Source organism: Chanodichthys erythropterus, chromosome 4, assembly GCF_024489055.1.
Source record: "Chanodichthys erythropterus isolate Z2021 chromosome 4, ASM2448905v1, whole genome shotgun sequence".
Classification (NCBI taxonomy): domain Eukaryota; kingdom Metazoa; phylum Chordata; class Actinopteri; order Cypriniformes; family Xenocyprididae; genus Chanodichthys; species Chanodichthys erythropterus.
Window position 1 is genome coordinate 14,429,209 of NC_090224.1, and position 13,292 is coordinate 14,442,500.

Below are 13,292 nucleotides of genomic sequence, written 5' to 3' on the forward strand. Positions count from 1 at the left end.
TTAGTCACATCTGTCCACCGTGCACAAAAAACTTAAATTATAGCGCTGAACAACACATTTCTGAAATATCTTTTGTTGGACATTAAATTTAGGTTTAAAAGTCAACATGTGATTCAAGTATTTTATGAGAGTGGTATCTGTAAAGGGATAACAGCATGTAACTTAGGCCTAATTGAATATATAAATGTAAGATGTTTCCAGGATAAAGAAAAGACGGTAACATAGGTTACTGTGCCCAGAGTGAATGTGTTTCCCTGCAGGACTCTCTTATCTTTATTATTATCTTCATTTTTAATGTAGGAATTTAAACTGTCCTTTTGCTTTATAGCTCTTTTGCACATAACATCTATAGTGAACATAGCTATGCTTTCATAGAAGTTGGCACGTTCATTTGAAGGACATTATTGGGCAGGATGTGAAATAATGTGTTTTGTCAATAAAATAAAATAAAGGAAATTGGTCCTTTTTATCAGATTAATCGAAGAAATAATCGGCCAACTAATCGATTTATCAAAATAATCCTTAGTTGCAACCCTAAACTTTTGTAACTTTAGTAAGGATTAATCTATTTCATTTATACAGTGAAGACTATGCAGTGTTATTTACATTTGATTACTTTACTCAATTTCTGTACCAGAAAACTACTGTTCGCTGGTAGTTTTTGGTGTCATAACCTTATTTATTAAGGTATTAGGGGTTAAAAAAACAAAAACAATAACTAGGCCTGTTTTATTTTATTTTTGTGGTGGGGCTAGTGAAAAATTTTGTCAAGGCAAGTAAAAATTTGAAACATGGCCAGTAGAAAAAAAATCCTTAGTGTCATTGAGCCTTGAAATTTTTTGTGTCCAGTAGTTTTTAAAAAGACATTTGTAATTGGAAGCACATAACACAATGATGCACTCTAAATGCCTGCTCTTTCCTGCTGTAGCTTAGTGAAAGAGCGAGAGAGCGGAAGGTACCGGTCACACGGCTGGGGAGACTAGCGAATTTTGGAGGTAAGGATATTTATAATTCTGTATGTATGTACACTACCTTTCAAAACTTTTCAACACTCTTGGAAAAAAATTGTTTAAAATTCTGTACATTCTCTTGAGATGAAGTAGCCTATTATCAGTAGCCTATAAAAAGGCTGTTTTATTATACATGATTGCCTCGTGTAGGCAGACTTATGGCCAGCTGATTATTTTACACTTGGTAACTCTCCTGTTACTGGACTCTTTCCTTGGAGGAATAAATGAAGCATGGATGACAGTAATTAGGCATTTCTACAATGCCCATGGTAACTGAAAACCTTTGCTTTTGCCTGGTGCATCCAAACCAGAGAGCAAAGACCTCTACAACTGTACTGTTTTGAGACTGTGTTGCCACCAAATATATTGAATATATTTAGTATATGTTGTCTAATGCATCATAACTTCTATGGATTCTGAAGGCCATTTTTTGGATTGGTATATTTGGCTTTTCAGGTTGCTGTCCTTTCTGGCACTGTTATTCGAAGGCCTGTTCAAGTTAGCCGCTTCTATATCCTCATACAGCATGTCAGAGCCAGATTGAGGTCTCAAGGTTAATCTGCATTTTAACCAGTAATATCGTAGACTGTGGCTGCTGCTGCTTTGGATTATGGGACAGAGCTTAACCAGTCTGGGAATGTGAATCACCTGTTCCCCCTGAGATAGAGCTTCCCATTCTGCTCTGGCAGTGTGTAACTTTACCCGCTTTTGTTCTTTAAATGACAGTGTATTGGTTATTTCTCAGAGGACTAGTGCTGAATACAGTTACAAGGAATGAATGGCTGGATATGAACCCTAGACGAGTGTTTGGACTGAAAAGTGCTGTCACATGGGAAAATTAAACACTAGCAGTCACAGTTGCTCTCTGTGACAGGTTCGCAGCATGCTAGTTTTCCACTGACGTACACTAATGGAGACGTTAAAATATATCTACTATCATCTGCTGTTGGAGTTTGTGCATGCTGGGTGATATGTTGGAGTGTCTGTTATCAGATTGAACTCTTATCCACCACCGTTACAAGAAAACATCTTCTGACACCTGTTTACTACAAGCCTATCTGTATATACTTGAAGTGACCCATAGGGTACTTCAACATTCTCTGAACCACCAAAGCATCATGGGATTGTGTGAATTTATTAGGGGAATGTGTTGACAAGGTTTTTTTTTTTTTTGTCCTCTATAGGGATCAATCAAGCTACCAAGTCTGTTCAAGATGTTTTAAGATTTATGTGGCATCAAGTTTGCAAAAGTGCATGCAATATGTTAATATTCTATAGTGTATAAACAAATTCGATAGCCATAAACATTACTACATTCTGAATTATTGGTCAATATTAAATCAAATATTTTCCATTATTTATACTTTACATTTTTAAACATTTATACTTTTAAATTTTTGTATAATATTACTATTAATATTATTATTAACAACAGTATTTATTTATTTATTTGCATTTTTGTCTTATTGTAAATAAAACATGGGTGCACATTGTTCTAAATAATAAAAAGAAAATGAACATAACTAACCTGGTATAAAATGACCACTTATTTGGTTCTTATAATTCACCTAAAAGCTGGTCATATTAACAAATTTCCATTATTTTGTTACTCTTACTGACCGTAAGTCACAGGAAACATTGTTTGTGTTTGAATGTTGTGATTTGTTATATACTGTAGTTGTCACAGTTGAACTAGTTTTATGTGATGTGCGTCTGACCTCTGTCCTCACCTTGACCTCACTCCTGGACATGAGCTATCCAGTTCAACAGTTCTCTGGCTCCCTTCCTTTGGCTCTCGTTGGATGGTTAAAGATAGTGATTAATTGCATCCAAGAATAGTAGCCGTCACTTTGGCAGGCTTTCGTGTGGTTGCGTTCTTCATCTCAATTTTAGTGACTGTAGATGGCCCTTAAATCAGTGCTCTAACAACTGTTTTTAAGCAGCACGTTCATGTTGTTTACCTTGTGTTTATGTTCAGAAGCATACCTCTCTGTTTTTGTAATGTGAGACTTGGGCCCGTAGTGTCCTTGGTCATGCTATCAGGCAATCTGAGAGCGATCTAAACCACTCTGTGCCATTGTGCAAAAGAAAGTGCTTTAACAATATGTGCAAATATTAATCTGATGTTTATGAGTTAAACTTCTAGGGCACCTTTAATTATTTTTAAAAGATGTAATATAAGTCTAAGGTGTCCCCTGAATGTGTCTGTGAAGTTTCAGCTCAAAATACCCCATAGATTTTTTTTAATTCATTTTTTTTTTTTTTACTGCCTATTTTGGGGCATAATTAGAAATGAGCCGATTCAGGGTGTGTGACCCTTTAAATCTCGTGCTCCACGCCCCAAGAGCTCGCACTTGCCTTAAACAAGCATAAAATGGCTAATATAACCCTCAAAATGGATCTTTACAAAGTGTTCGTCATGCAGCATGTCTAATCGCACAAGTAAAGTGTTTATTTTGATGTTTACATTGATTCTGAATGAGTTTGAGGCTATATGCTCTGTGGCTAACGCCTAATGCTACACTGTTGGAGAGATTTATAAAGAATGAAGTTGTTTATGAATTATACAGACTGCAAGTGTTTAAAAATGAAAATAGCGACGGCTCTTGTCTCCGTGAATACTGTAATAAACTATGGTAACTTTAACCACATTTAACAGTACATTAGCAACATGCTAATGAAACATTTAGAAAGACAATTTACAAATATCACTAAAAATATCATGTTATCATGTCAGTTATTATCGCTCCATCTGCCATTTTTTGTTATTGTCCTTGCTTGCTTACCTAGTCTGTTGATTCAGCTGTGCACATCCAGAAGTCCTGCCCTTGTCAATAAATAAATAAATGTTGTCTAATGCCTTTCATCCAGACGTTAATACTGGCTGCCCTTGTGTAATGCCTCAATCATGGGCTGGCATATGCAAATATTGGGGCGTACACCCCGACTGTTACATAACAGTTGGTGTTATGTTGAGATTCGCCTGTTGTTCTGAGCTCTTTTAAACAAATGAGATTTATATAAGGAGGAAACAATGGAGTTTGAGACTCACTGTATGTCTTTTCCATGTACTGAACTCTTGTTATTTAACTATGCCAAGGTAAATTCAATTTTTGAATCTAGGGCACCTTTAAGTAGCTATAAAAAAACACTATCGTTCAAAAGTTTGGGGTGGGTTAGATTTTTAATGTTTTTGAAAGAAGTCTCTTTTGCTCACCAAGGCTGCATTTATTTGATCACAAAAATTCAGTAGGATATTATCGTATGTAACATTATACTAGTCTTTTCTGTCACTTTTCATCAATTGTATGCATCCTTTCTGAATAAAAGTATTAATTAAAAAAATAAAATAAAATAAAAAGGGGTTTGGAATGACATGAGGGTGAGTAATTAATGATAGAATTTTCATTTTTGGGTGAACTAACCCTTTAGGTGTCAAATGCAGTACAATGCACCATAAGTTGCAGTGTTTGAGTACCCTGGCATGGCCCCTTGTGTTTTCCTCAAGTCCTTAAACTCCTGCAGGCATGAAGAGACAAAAAACAGGAACCTGTTTAATCATCAACCTAGAACTTAACCCGCAGGCTTGATGAAAAACTTTACCAGGATAAGAGTCGGCATCAAAACTATGTGTTTCTGTAAGGTATGTTAAAGGGATAGATCACCTCAAAATGAAAATTCTGGTATCATTTACTCGCTCTCAAGTTGTTCCAAATCTGTATGAGTTTCTTTCTTTCTTCTTTTTTTTTTTTCTTTTTTCCACACTATTGAAGTCTGTAGGGCCCATCAACTGTTTGGTTACCCATATTTTTCAAAATATCTTCTTTTGTGTTCAGCACAATAAAGAAATTCATACAGGTTTGGAACAACTTGAGGGTGAGTAAATGACAGAATTTTCATTTTTGGGTGAACTATCCCTTTAAGACTCCTGGTAAAACCAAAACAAACACCAGAATGAAAACATGTCAGCCTCATTTCTTGCCAGCTTACGCTGAGGTGTTTACTTTCACTGCTTGATTTACAACCGACTTGAGACCCCTCCTAAATTTCTCAAAAGCTGGAGGGTTACATAATCAGAAAATTACATAACTATTGTAGAAGATTGCAGCAAAACTCGTTATTGATTCTCAGCTCTACCACAGAAAATGTGCTGACCACAGTGGTTTGGAAATACTATTTTGGTGTTTCCTTTTGTCAGGTTCACATTATACAGCAACAGTGTTGTTGTGGGTATTTTTTCAGAAAGCAATTTGAAAGACCAATGTAAATGCATCTCTTTTTTTTTTTTTTTTTTTTTTTTTCAGGGTGGAAGTGCTGTTTTGAGGTGTGAGATAATGACTGTTTCAGTAGATTTAACTTCTGTTAATTCATGGACCATTTCCTTATTTACTTTTTTTATCATGAATGTAGCCTTTTGAGAATAATTGCTTAAAATCAGCATGTGACGGAAGTTCTGAGTCTCTTCCCTATTGTGATGTATATCCAAGTGAAACAGCTTCTTGATCAAGAACAAATGTAGGGTGGGACTTGATTTTGTTCTTTAGGAATTGATTGGATGGTTGTGGTTTGCTATTGCTGTGATATCATGTGAGTTACACACCAGTAAACACGTCACTGCAAGAGGGAGGGGAAGTTATTTTGATTTAAAGATTACAAAAAACAAAACAAAAAAAAGATGTGCGTGGATAATTTATAAGACTGCAATATTCCAAAAAACAAGAATCGTCAGTTTTGATTTCATGGTGACTTCGATAATCTCTTGCAGGTCTTGCTGTAGGTTTGGGAATTGGAGCTTTGGCAGAAGTGGCAAAGAAAAGCCTAAGATCAGAGGAGAAGAATGGTAAGACAATTGTATTATCTACTATAATTGAACTTTACAGATATGTTTAGGGTCAGTACAATGTTTTTGTAATTATTAATCAGTAGTCCATTTTATTGAAAGTGATTTACTAATCTGGCATAGCATGATTACAAGTGATAAATTGCATGCAATCAGAGTTGACTTTTTTTTTTTTTTTTTTTTGGACTTTAAACCATTTCATTAACAGAGAGATAGTGAGTGAGGAGACAGGAAATAATGGAAAGGAGATTGTGGGTATTTAAACTCCAGTTACCCACATATAAACACATGTGCGCTTCTCACCAGAAACCACAGCACTAGATCATAACCAAGGTGCATCATTTGTAGCAATGAAAAGATCTTTCCTTCTTTTGTCCTTTCTTTTAGTACAAGCAGTACTTAAAATCTAGTATGCGTATGGAATTATTTACTCTTAGACAGGCGAGCGCTATTAATTGCTCTTTTGTCTGTCTGTGTTTGCTTAGACTGCATGTATAATAATATAGACATAATAACATTTATAGAGTTGCCTGTTCTAAAGTGCTCCTAAATTAGTCTGAGAGGCAGTTTTAATGTAGGGACAAGTCATTTTTTTTAGCACAGACCATAAAATATTTATATGCATCTGTGAAATTGGTATGAAAAAATGCCAGTATATTATTAAAATGTATACAAATGTAAGTTTGTCACTCATTATTGAAATTTTTATTAACTTTGTTCATGTAAATATGTGCACCCTTCCCATCATCCAGGATCTCTCAGCTCAACCTCAAATCTTCTTACGCCACAGAAAAAGATTTAGTCAGGCATACACACTGCCACTGTTGTTTTGCCATGTTTAAAGGCAATGTGAAACAGAATTCGCAGCACGTCAGCATTGTGAATTCTGAATGTGTAGAGAGTTATTAGGTTTTAATAAAAGATTATGAATGCAAACTTTTATTTTATTTTATTATACATTTATGCATCTTGCAGACACTTATATCCAGAGCAACTTGCATTGATTTCAAGATACATATTTTATTACATTTCTTGCACTGGGCCTGATTTATGAAACTTCAGTAAATATGAGTAAATTCTGAGTAATTTGAGCATATAACAGACCTTCCTTCCCGAAAACTCCTTTGGATTCACAAACACTTCGTAAACATCAGATTTAATAATTAAAGGTATGTTAATGAATTCCAATCATTCTTAAATAGGGTGTGTGTGCATGCTCAATCACAATTAGCATAATCCCCGCCTATGAGTTACAACTACACAAATTACGTGTCCAGGAACGCTGTGGAATCTTCTGGACTGCCTTCTCAGGTTTGGCTTCAGTATGTTGCATAAATGCAAAAGTGACTAGTAGGCCATATGTCTAACAATAAATATTCAATTAACATGTGTCCACCAAAAAATGCCTTGTGCTCTTCTTAAAATGGACAGCTAGTGGCGCTAGAGAGCACTTTGTAGGTGCAGCGTTAAACCAGCTGAGACGCTTTGGTTGCTATGTTTTGGAATATCCACAGCAATAACTAGTTACTAGTATCTAGTTTTGAAGAATATTACTTAATATAAAAATGCAGTAACCAGCAATATTAAAGGTGCAATATGTAAGATTTTTGCAGCAAAATATCCAAAAACCGCTAGGCCAGTGTTATATATTTTGTTCACTTGAGTATTTACAATAATCCCAAATGTTTCCAACTATTTGTAAATCGTGAGAAAATTGCAATTTTAACCAAGGCTCTGGGACGTGTGAGGAGTCGCCTGTCAATTGCGTCGTACCTGCAACAGAGTAACGTTATAACATCATTTTCAACACTCTCAAATGTATCTAATATTATAAACAGAGCTGTGTTACCTCATATTCATGACCGGAAAAGCGGAAGCGGCGCCAACGACTGTGTCATAATAAAAGTTCCGCTGCATGTTGCGCAATCACTCCAGCGGCCTCGTTCGGCTCCCACAACACTCAGTCCTGCTCTGCTTCATACTACAGTGATGTTTATAATTGCATCCATGAACATGATTTCTTCCTGAGTCCTTTCTCTATTCTTTTGCATCGTCCGTTGAGGTGAAGACCACATGTCCCAAGATTCCGCACTCAAACTTGGCGTCATCAAGCTACGCCTTTTTGAATAGGCCTCTTGTGACCTCTAGCGGACAGAATTCTTACATACTGCACCTTTTTAACTTTTAAATCCATTGTTGTTGAGTCATTGTACAATTGGGATTATTGATCGGTGTAGTATTTGTCCCGCTCCTCCTCCACAGTGATTGGACGGCTGGGTAAAAAGTGACAGTGACGAGCGCTGCGTTTTACAAAAAACAAAAACAAAACAAAAAAAATTATAAAAAAAAAAGACAAGGCAAATTAACTTGTGAAATAGTATTGTACATACTTCATCAAAATGCAGTGTCATCAGTTTGTCTAAAAGAACACAGAACCTTGGGATTTTTCACGCACCATTTGCATGTGGTAGGGAGCAGGTGCAAATTTTACCAACTAGCATTCTGAAAGTACAGACATTTTCATGAATCCTAAAATTTACATCAGAACGGCTTTATGAACAATTTACACAAAAATTAATTTGGCTCTTGTTTCATGAATGAGGCCCTTTGAACGTAATAAATCAACCATTCACAAATCAAATTATGATCTCAGCATTGCAAGACCCTTACTGTGTTTTTATATTTCATTGTATTTTGTTTATTTTAATGCTTAAATTATTTTAGAAGTAATAAGGGTCAGTTTAGGTTTTATTTGTCTTTAAATGCAGTACATTTCTTATGCTCTGAATGAACCACTGTTTACTTTGTGGTTGTCTCATGTTTTGTTTTTTGTTTTTTAAATAAAAATATCTGACTTTTGCACAGTAACAACCATCGATACTGAGTTTTACATATGTTATAATCGGTTTTCAGATTAGTAGATCAGTGCAAGTTTGATTTCTTTTGTTGTCCCCTATAATCTTGAATATTGGGTTACAAACTTTTCCAATTTTGACCAGCCTCATCTTTTGACTCCATAGGCTTCAACAGCTCAAAGTGTCATTGAAAAATGCTTAAAAAAAATCCTGCTTGCAGCTATTAAAAGCTCAAAGCTTTGTTCATTACATCAAGAGAATAGATTCTTCTTACAGAAGTTATTTGCAGATATTTTATGGTTATGTCTACAGAGTTGCATTATGTCAGTTTAACTGCAGATCAGAATCAGAATCAAAATCAGAATGCTCTTTATTCGCCAAGTGTGCACAAGCACACAAGGAATTTGGAATGGTTTCCAGGAGCTCTAGGTACTTTCATAGATGTACTGTAAAACACAACACAATACAATACAGAGAAAGAATTAAAAATGTGTAAAAAAATAAAAATAAAATAATAATTATACATACACACACACACACACATACATACATATATATATATATATATAATTACATATATAATATATATATATATATATATAATTACATACATTTAGATGGTACATGTACAAAGTTACATGTTAAGTACTGTATATACAACTGTATAAATGTAAATGTTTATTTACATGAGACTTATTATTATTGCCTCATGCCTGGGTGGGATCAACACCATCTGGGAATTGAGAGACTGTGCAAATGGGATTTAAGGACAGCGGCCTGCAACTAGATCTTATCTATGTAGACACCAGCCATGCTGGATAATGATTACCTTTGACCTCATCATCACATCCAGGAATAGCTCTAATGTCCTCAAAGAGATAATGAAGACCCTTATCTAACAGTTTGTGGGTTTTTGTTTACATGGACAAATGGTTCTCAGCAGCACAGATAACCTTTGATGTTTCAAATGGCACATGCAGGGGTTGTCTTGAGACTTTTGGACCTCTCTGTATAAAAACATGTCTTGTTTTTTAAGCTGTATTTTCAGTCCAAAATGTTAACAGCCTTTTAATTTCACGTAGGTGATAAGAAGGCAGTTCTGGACCACAGCCCCTTCCTTTCGGAGGCCAACGCAGAGCGTATCGTCAGGACACTGTGTAAAGTTCGTGGGGCGGCCCTCAAGCTCGGACAGATGCTCAGTATCCAGGGTAAGATAATGCTTTTTGTATAACAAGCCGCCATGTTAGGCTAGGTCACTCCTCAAAGATTTGTTAGGACCATTAAGGTGTCCTCCTTGACTGACGAGCTCATAACCCACCGCTGCTTCTTGTGTCGGAGTCGTTGTAATTCATGGCCGCTCTCAAGTTAGGCTGGTATGTGATCGAGGCTTGTCTCTGTTTTACAGCCTGGTGATGTGAGTAACTGTGAACCACTTACAGAAAGGTGCAGAGAAATTGGAGATGCGATTTATTTCCTCTCTGATATGCAAGTGTCTAAAGATAAAATAACCACATATAAACTTCTTGCGTTTTCTACACAGTGATGGAAAATGGATGCTAACTTTTCTGCATGCTGACAGTTCAAGGTCCTCATACCCTACCAGTTTAGACATACTTAAATAAGTTTATATGTGTCATGATCTTAAAGGTCTTTTCATCCGAAGGCTTGATAACCAGTATAACCAGTTGAGAAGCAACAAGATAACAGCGACACAAGCAATTTGTCTGTCCACACTCGAACGTGAAAATTATTTATTTTTTGTAAACAAATTTTATTTTATTTTTAGTGCATGTTTCTTAAAGGTTTAGTTTACCGAGTTTAGTTTAAAATGAAATTGTTGTCATTAATTACTCACCCTTATGTTGTTCCACACCGTAAGATTTTAAGATATGAAGATATTAAGAAATTAAGATATGAAATCTGAGGGTGTCTGATGTAGAGCATTCAGACATAAACAAGGAAGCCTGCATTGAGTTCACTACGTATGACAACTGTTCAAATTGTTGAATAAAGTTGTTATTTTTGTTTTGTTTTTGCGCACAAAAAGTATTCTCGTCACTTTATAACATTTAAGGTTGAACCACTGTAGTCACGTTTACTATTTTACCATGTTTTCAACTACCTTTCTGGACTTCAAAAGGTGCAATGATCAGATATCATCGGATTTCATCAAAAATATCTTTCAAAAACATAAAATTATTATTGATTCAAAATGAACAGTAATGTCGGTAGGAACTGATACTGTATGTAACAGAAAAAAGACCATTTGCTTTCCATTTCATAACTCTTGAAAAGTTTACTGTCGCTTCCTCGCGCCCTTGAATCCACTTCTGTCTGTATTGACCAGCAGCTCAAACATTGTCAAACTTCTTCTGTGACACAAATGCCCCTCTTTTCTGTGCAAATATGTTGATTATTTCTGGCAGGCATGTGCGGTCACTCTCCCCCGCTCTGTGTGCATTAACGTGTATTTGAAAGCCAGAACGAAAGCATTTGTGTCACCCACTCAAGAATGCTGCGCATAGATCAATGCAGCACGGCCTCTTTGCATGACATTTCCAAACCTCAGCCGATGCTCATGCGCTAGCCTCATGCGCCGTGCACCGTTCTCAATCAAGATAGGCAGGATTTTGTAAGCTGCAGGTCGCACGACTGGCAATGAAGGACAGCGACAGCACTGGCATTGGCGAAGCTCAAAATAAGCCCACAGCTATGCCAGAAACGTGACCTTTCACACTACACCTCAGGAAGTTCTGAAAGGACTGGCACACACAATTTCCCATTAAGACATGGCTAAACTGCTGTGTACAGCATCTGTTTTTACAGCTGGAATGGAGAGGGACCTCTAATGTTTTTATTACTTATTAAAAATTTCCATAATACATAGATTTGATGACTTCACTGTTATTCTAAAATGTGGACAAAAGAAATGCACTACCATTCAAAAGGTTTGGAGACAGAAATATGTTATATATATATAATATATATATAATATATATTAAACAAATGTATTATTTTATTCAGCAAGAACACAAATTTATTAAAAGTGACAGTAAAGATTTCCATTTAAAATAAATGCTGTTCTTTTGAACTTTCTATTCATCAAAGAATCCTGGAAACAAAAAATGGATAACTGTTTCCATAGAAATATCAAATTATACAACTGTTTTCAATTTTGATAATGGTAAGAAATGTTTCTCAAGCAGCAAATCAGCATATTAGATTTCTGAAGGATCATCTGACACTGAAGACTGGAGTAATGCTGCTGAAAGTTCAGCTTTGTTTTTATTACTCAAAAAAAGTAATGGATGTTACTGGAATATAAACCCAGACAAGGTGACCATCAAACTGTTTATTTGTGCAATGATCATCACTGGATTGTACATTTATACTGCTTATTATAAATACCAAATAAATTAACAAATGTGCATGAGGTGTTGATTTGAGGTAAAATTATTAACTTTTTTGTAGACGAAGCAGTATTACGAGAGACATAAACACAACTATGCAGGAATTTGCTTGCTTAAGACAAGTCAATTGTGTACGGTAAGTATAGTGGGCATTCAAAAATACGAATGCCGCAAAGTTATCTAGAGTTTTTTTTTCTAATGTTGGTTATTGAACGGATAGCTATGTAGCCTACATTCCTCAGCCACAGTATCAGCTCAGAAAATGTGAGGTCATCAGAGTAATCTGGGTCAAACTAGTGAACCAGGGAAAAAACCATGGCAATTGTAAAGCTTCCTTTTTTTTTTTTTTTTTTTTTTGTAGTAGTAGTAGTTAGTTAGTTATGATATACACACAGGCCATTATGCAAAATCTTTCGACTCTCTCGCAGTCCTGATTTCTGAAGGAGAGGAGCTCTCACTGGATTCGGATCGAGCGGGTTATTTAGCGCTCTCTCTCTCTCTCTCTCTATGGCTCCTTAGGACTTGTTTACAGTGCCGTACATCTGTCATGCAGTTCCTTCTCGTGAAACCATCTCTAAAATCCTGTTTACATGTATAGATTGACTGTGCACTGCAACTGAGTAAACCTCTAACATGAAAACAGATTTAATAAAAATTTAGAAACATGAAATGCGAGACTGTGTTGTATTATACCGTATTTGCAACTCCATTTTTATATGAATTTGAAGTTGAAAATGCAGGTGCTGTTTATACCTGGTATTGACATCTGCCTCAAGTGATCTAATCATAAGTGGGCAGCACTAAATACAGACTGATCCAATCATGACCATATCACATTTGTTGTATAAACATTAATGTGTCCTACAGTGTCAGCTGTATAAAATAAGCCATTTATTACAGTGACTATTATTCTGTTACTAATATATATATATATATATATATATATATATATATATATATATATATATATATATATATATATATATATATATATATATATATATATATATATATATATATTACATTTGATAAAACTAAATAATTCTTGATTTAGAAAAGCAGTGTAAAAATGTTAAAAAATAAATGTTTAAACTAATAAAATTTGTGTAAAGTAAAAAAAGAGATTAAAAAATGTAAAAAAAAAAAAAAAAAAAAAATGCATTAGATTAAAATAAGT

The 13,292-nt window shown here is 35.2% G+C and overlaps 1 protein-coding gene across 2 annotated transcripts in view; it reads left to right on the forward strand.

Annotated features, from left to right (window-relative positions):
• Window positions 1–13,292, forward strand: part of coq8aa (coenzyme Q8A, genome duplicate a) — a 38,704-nt gene that overhangs the window by 10,409 nt on the left and 15,003 nt on the right. The window contains exons 4-6 of one of the 2 annotated variants that reach the window (XM_067384209.1): window positions 929–995; window positions 5,776–5,850; window positions 9,788–9,913. In XM_067384209.1, coding sequence (XP_067240310.1) covers window positions 929–995; window positions 5,776–5,850; window positions 9,788–9,913 — 268 coding nt within the window. The remainder of the gene's footprint in view (window positions 1–928; window positions 996–5,775; window positions 5,851–9,787; window positions 9,914–13,292) is intronic. The other variant, XM_067384210.1, reaches the window with a different exon arrangement.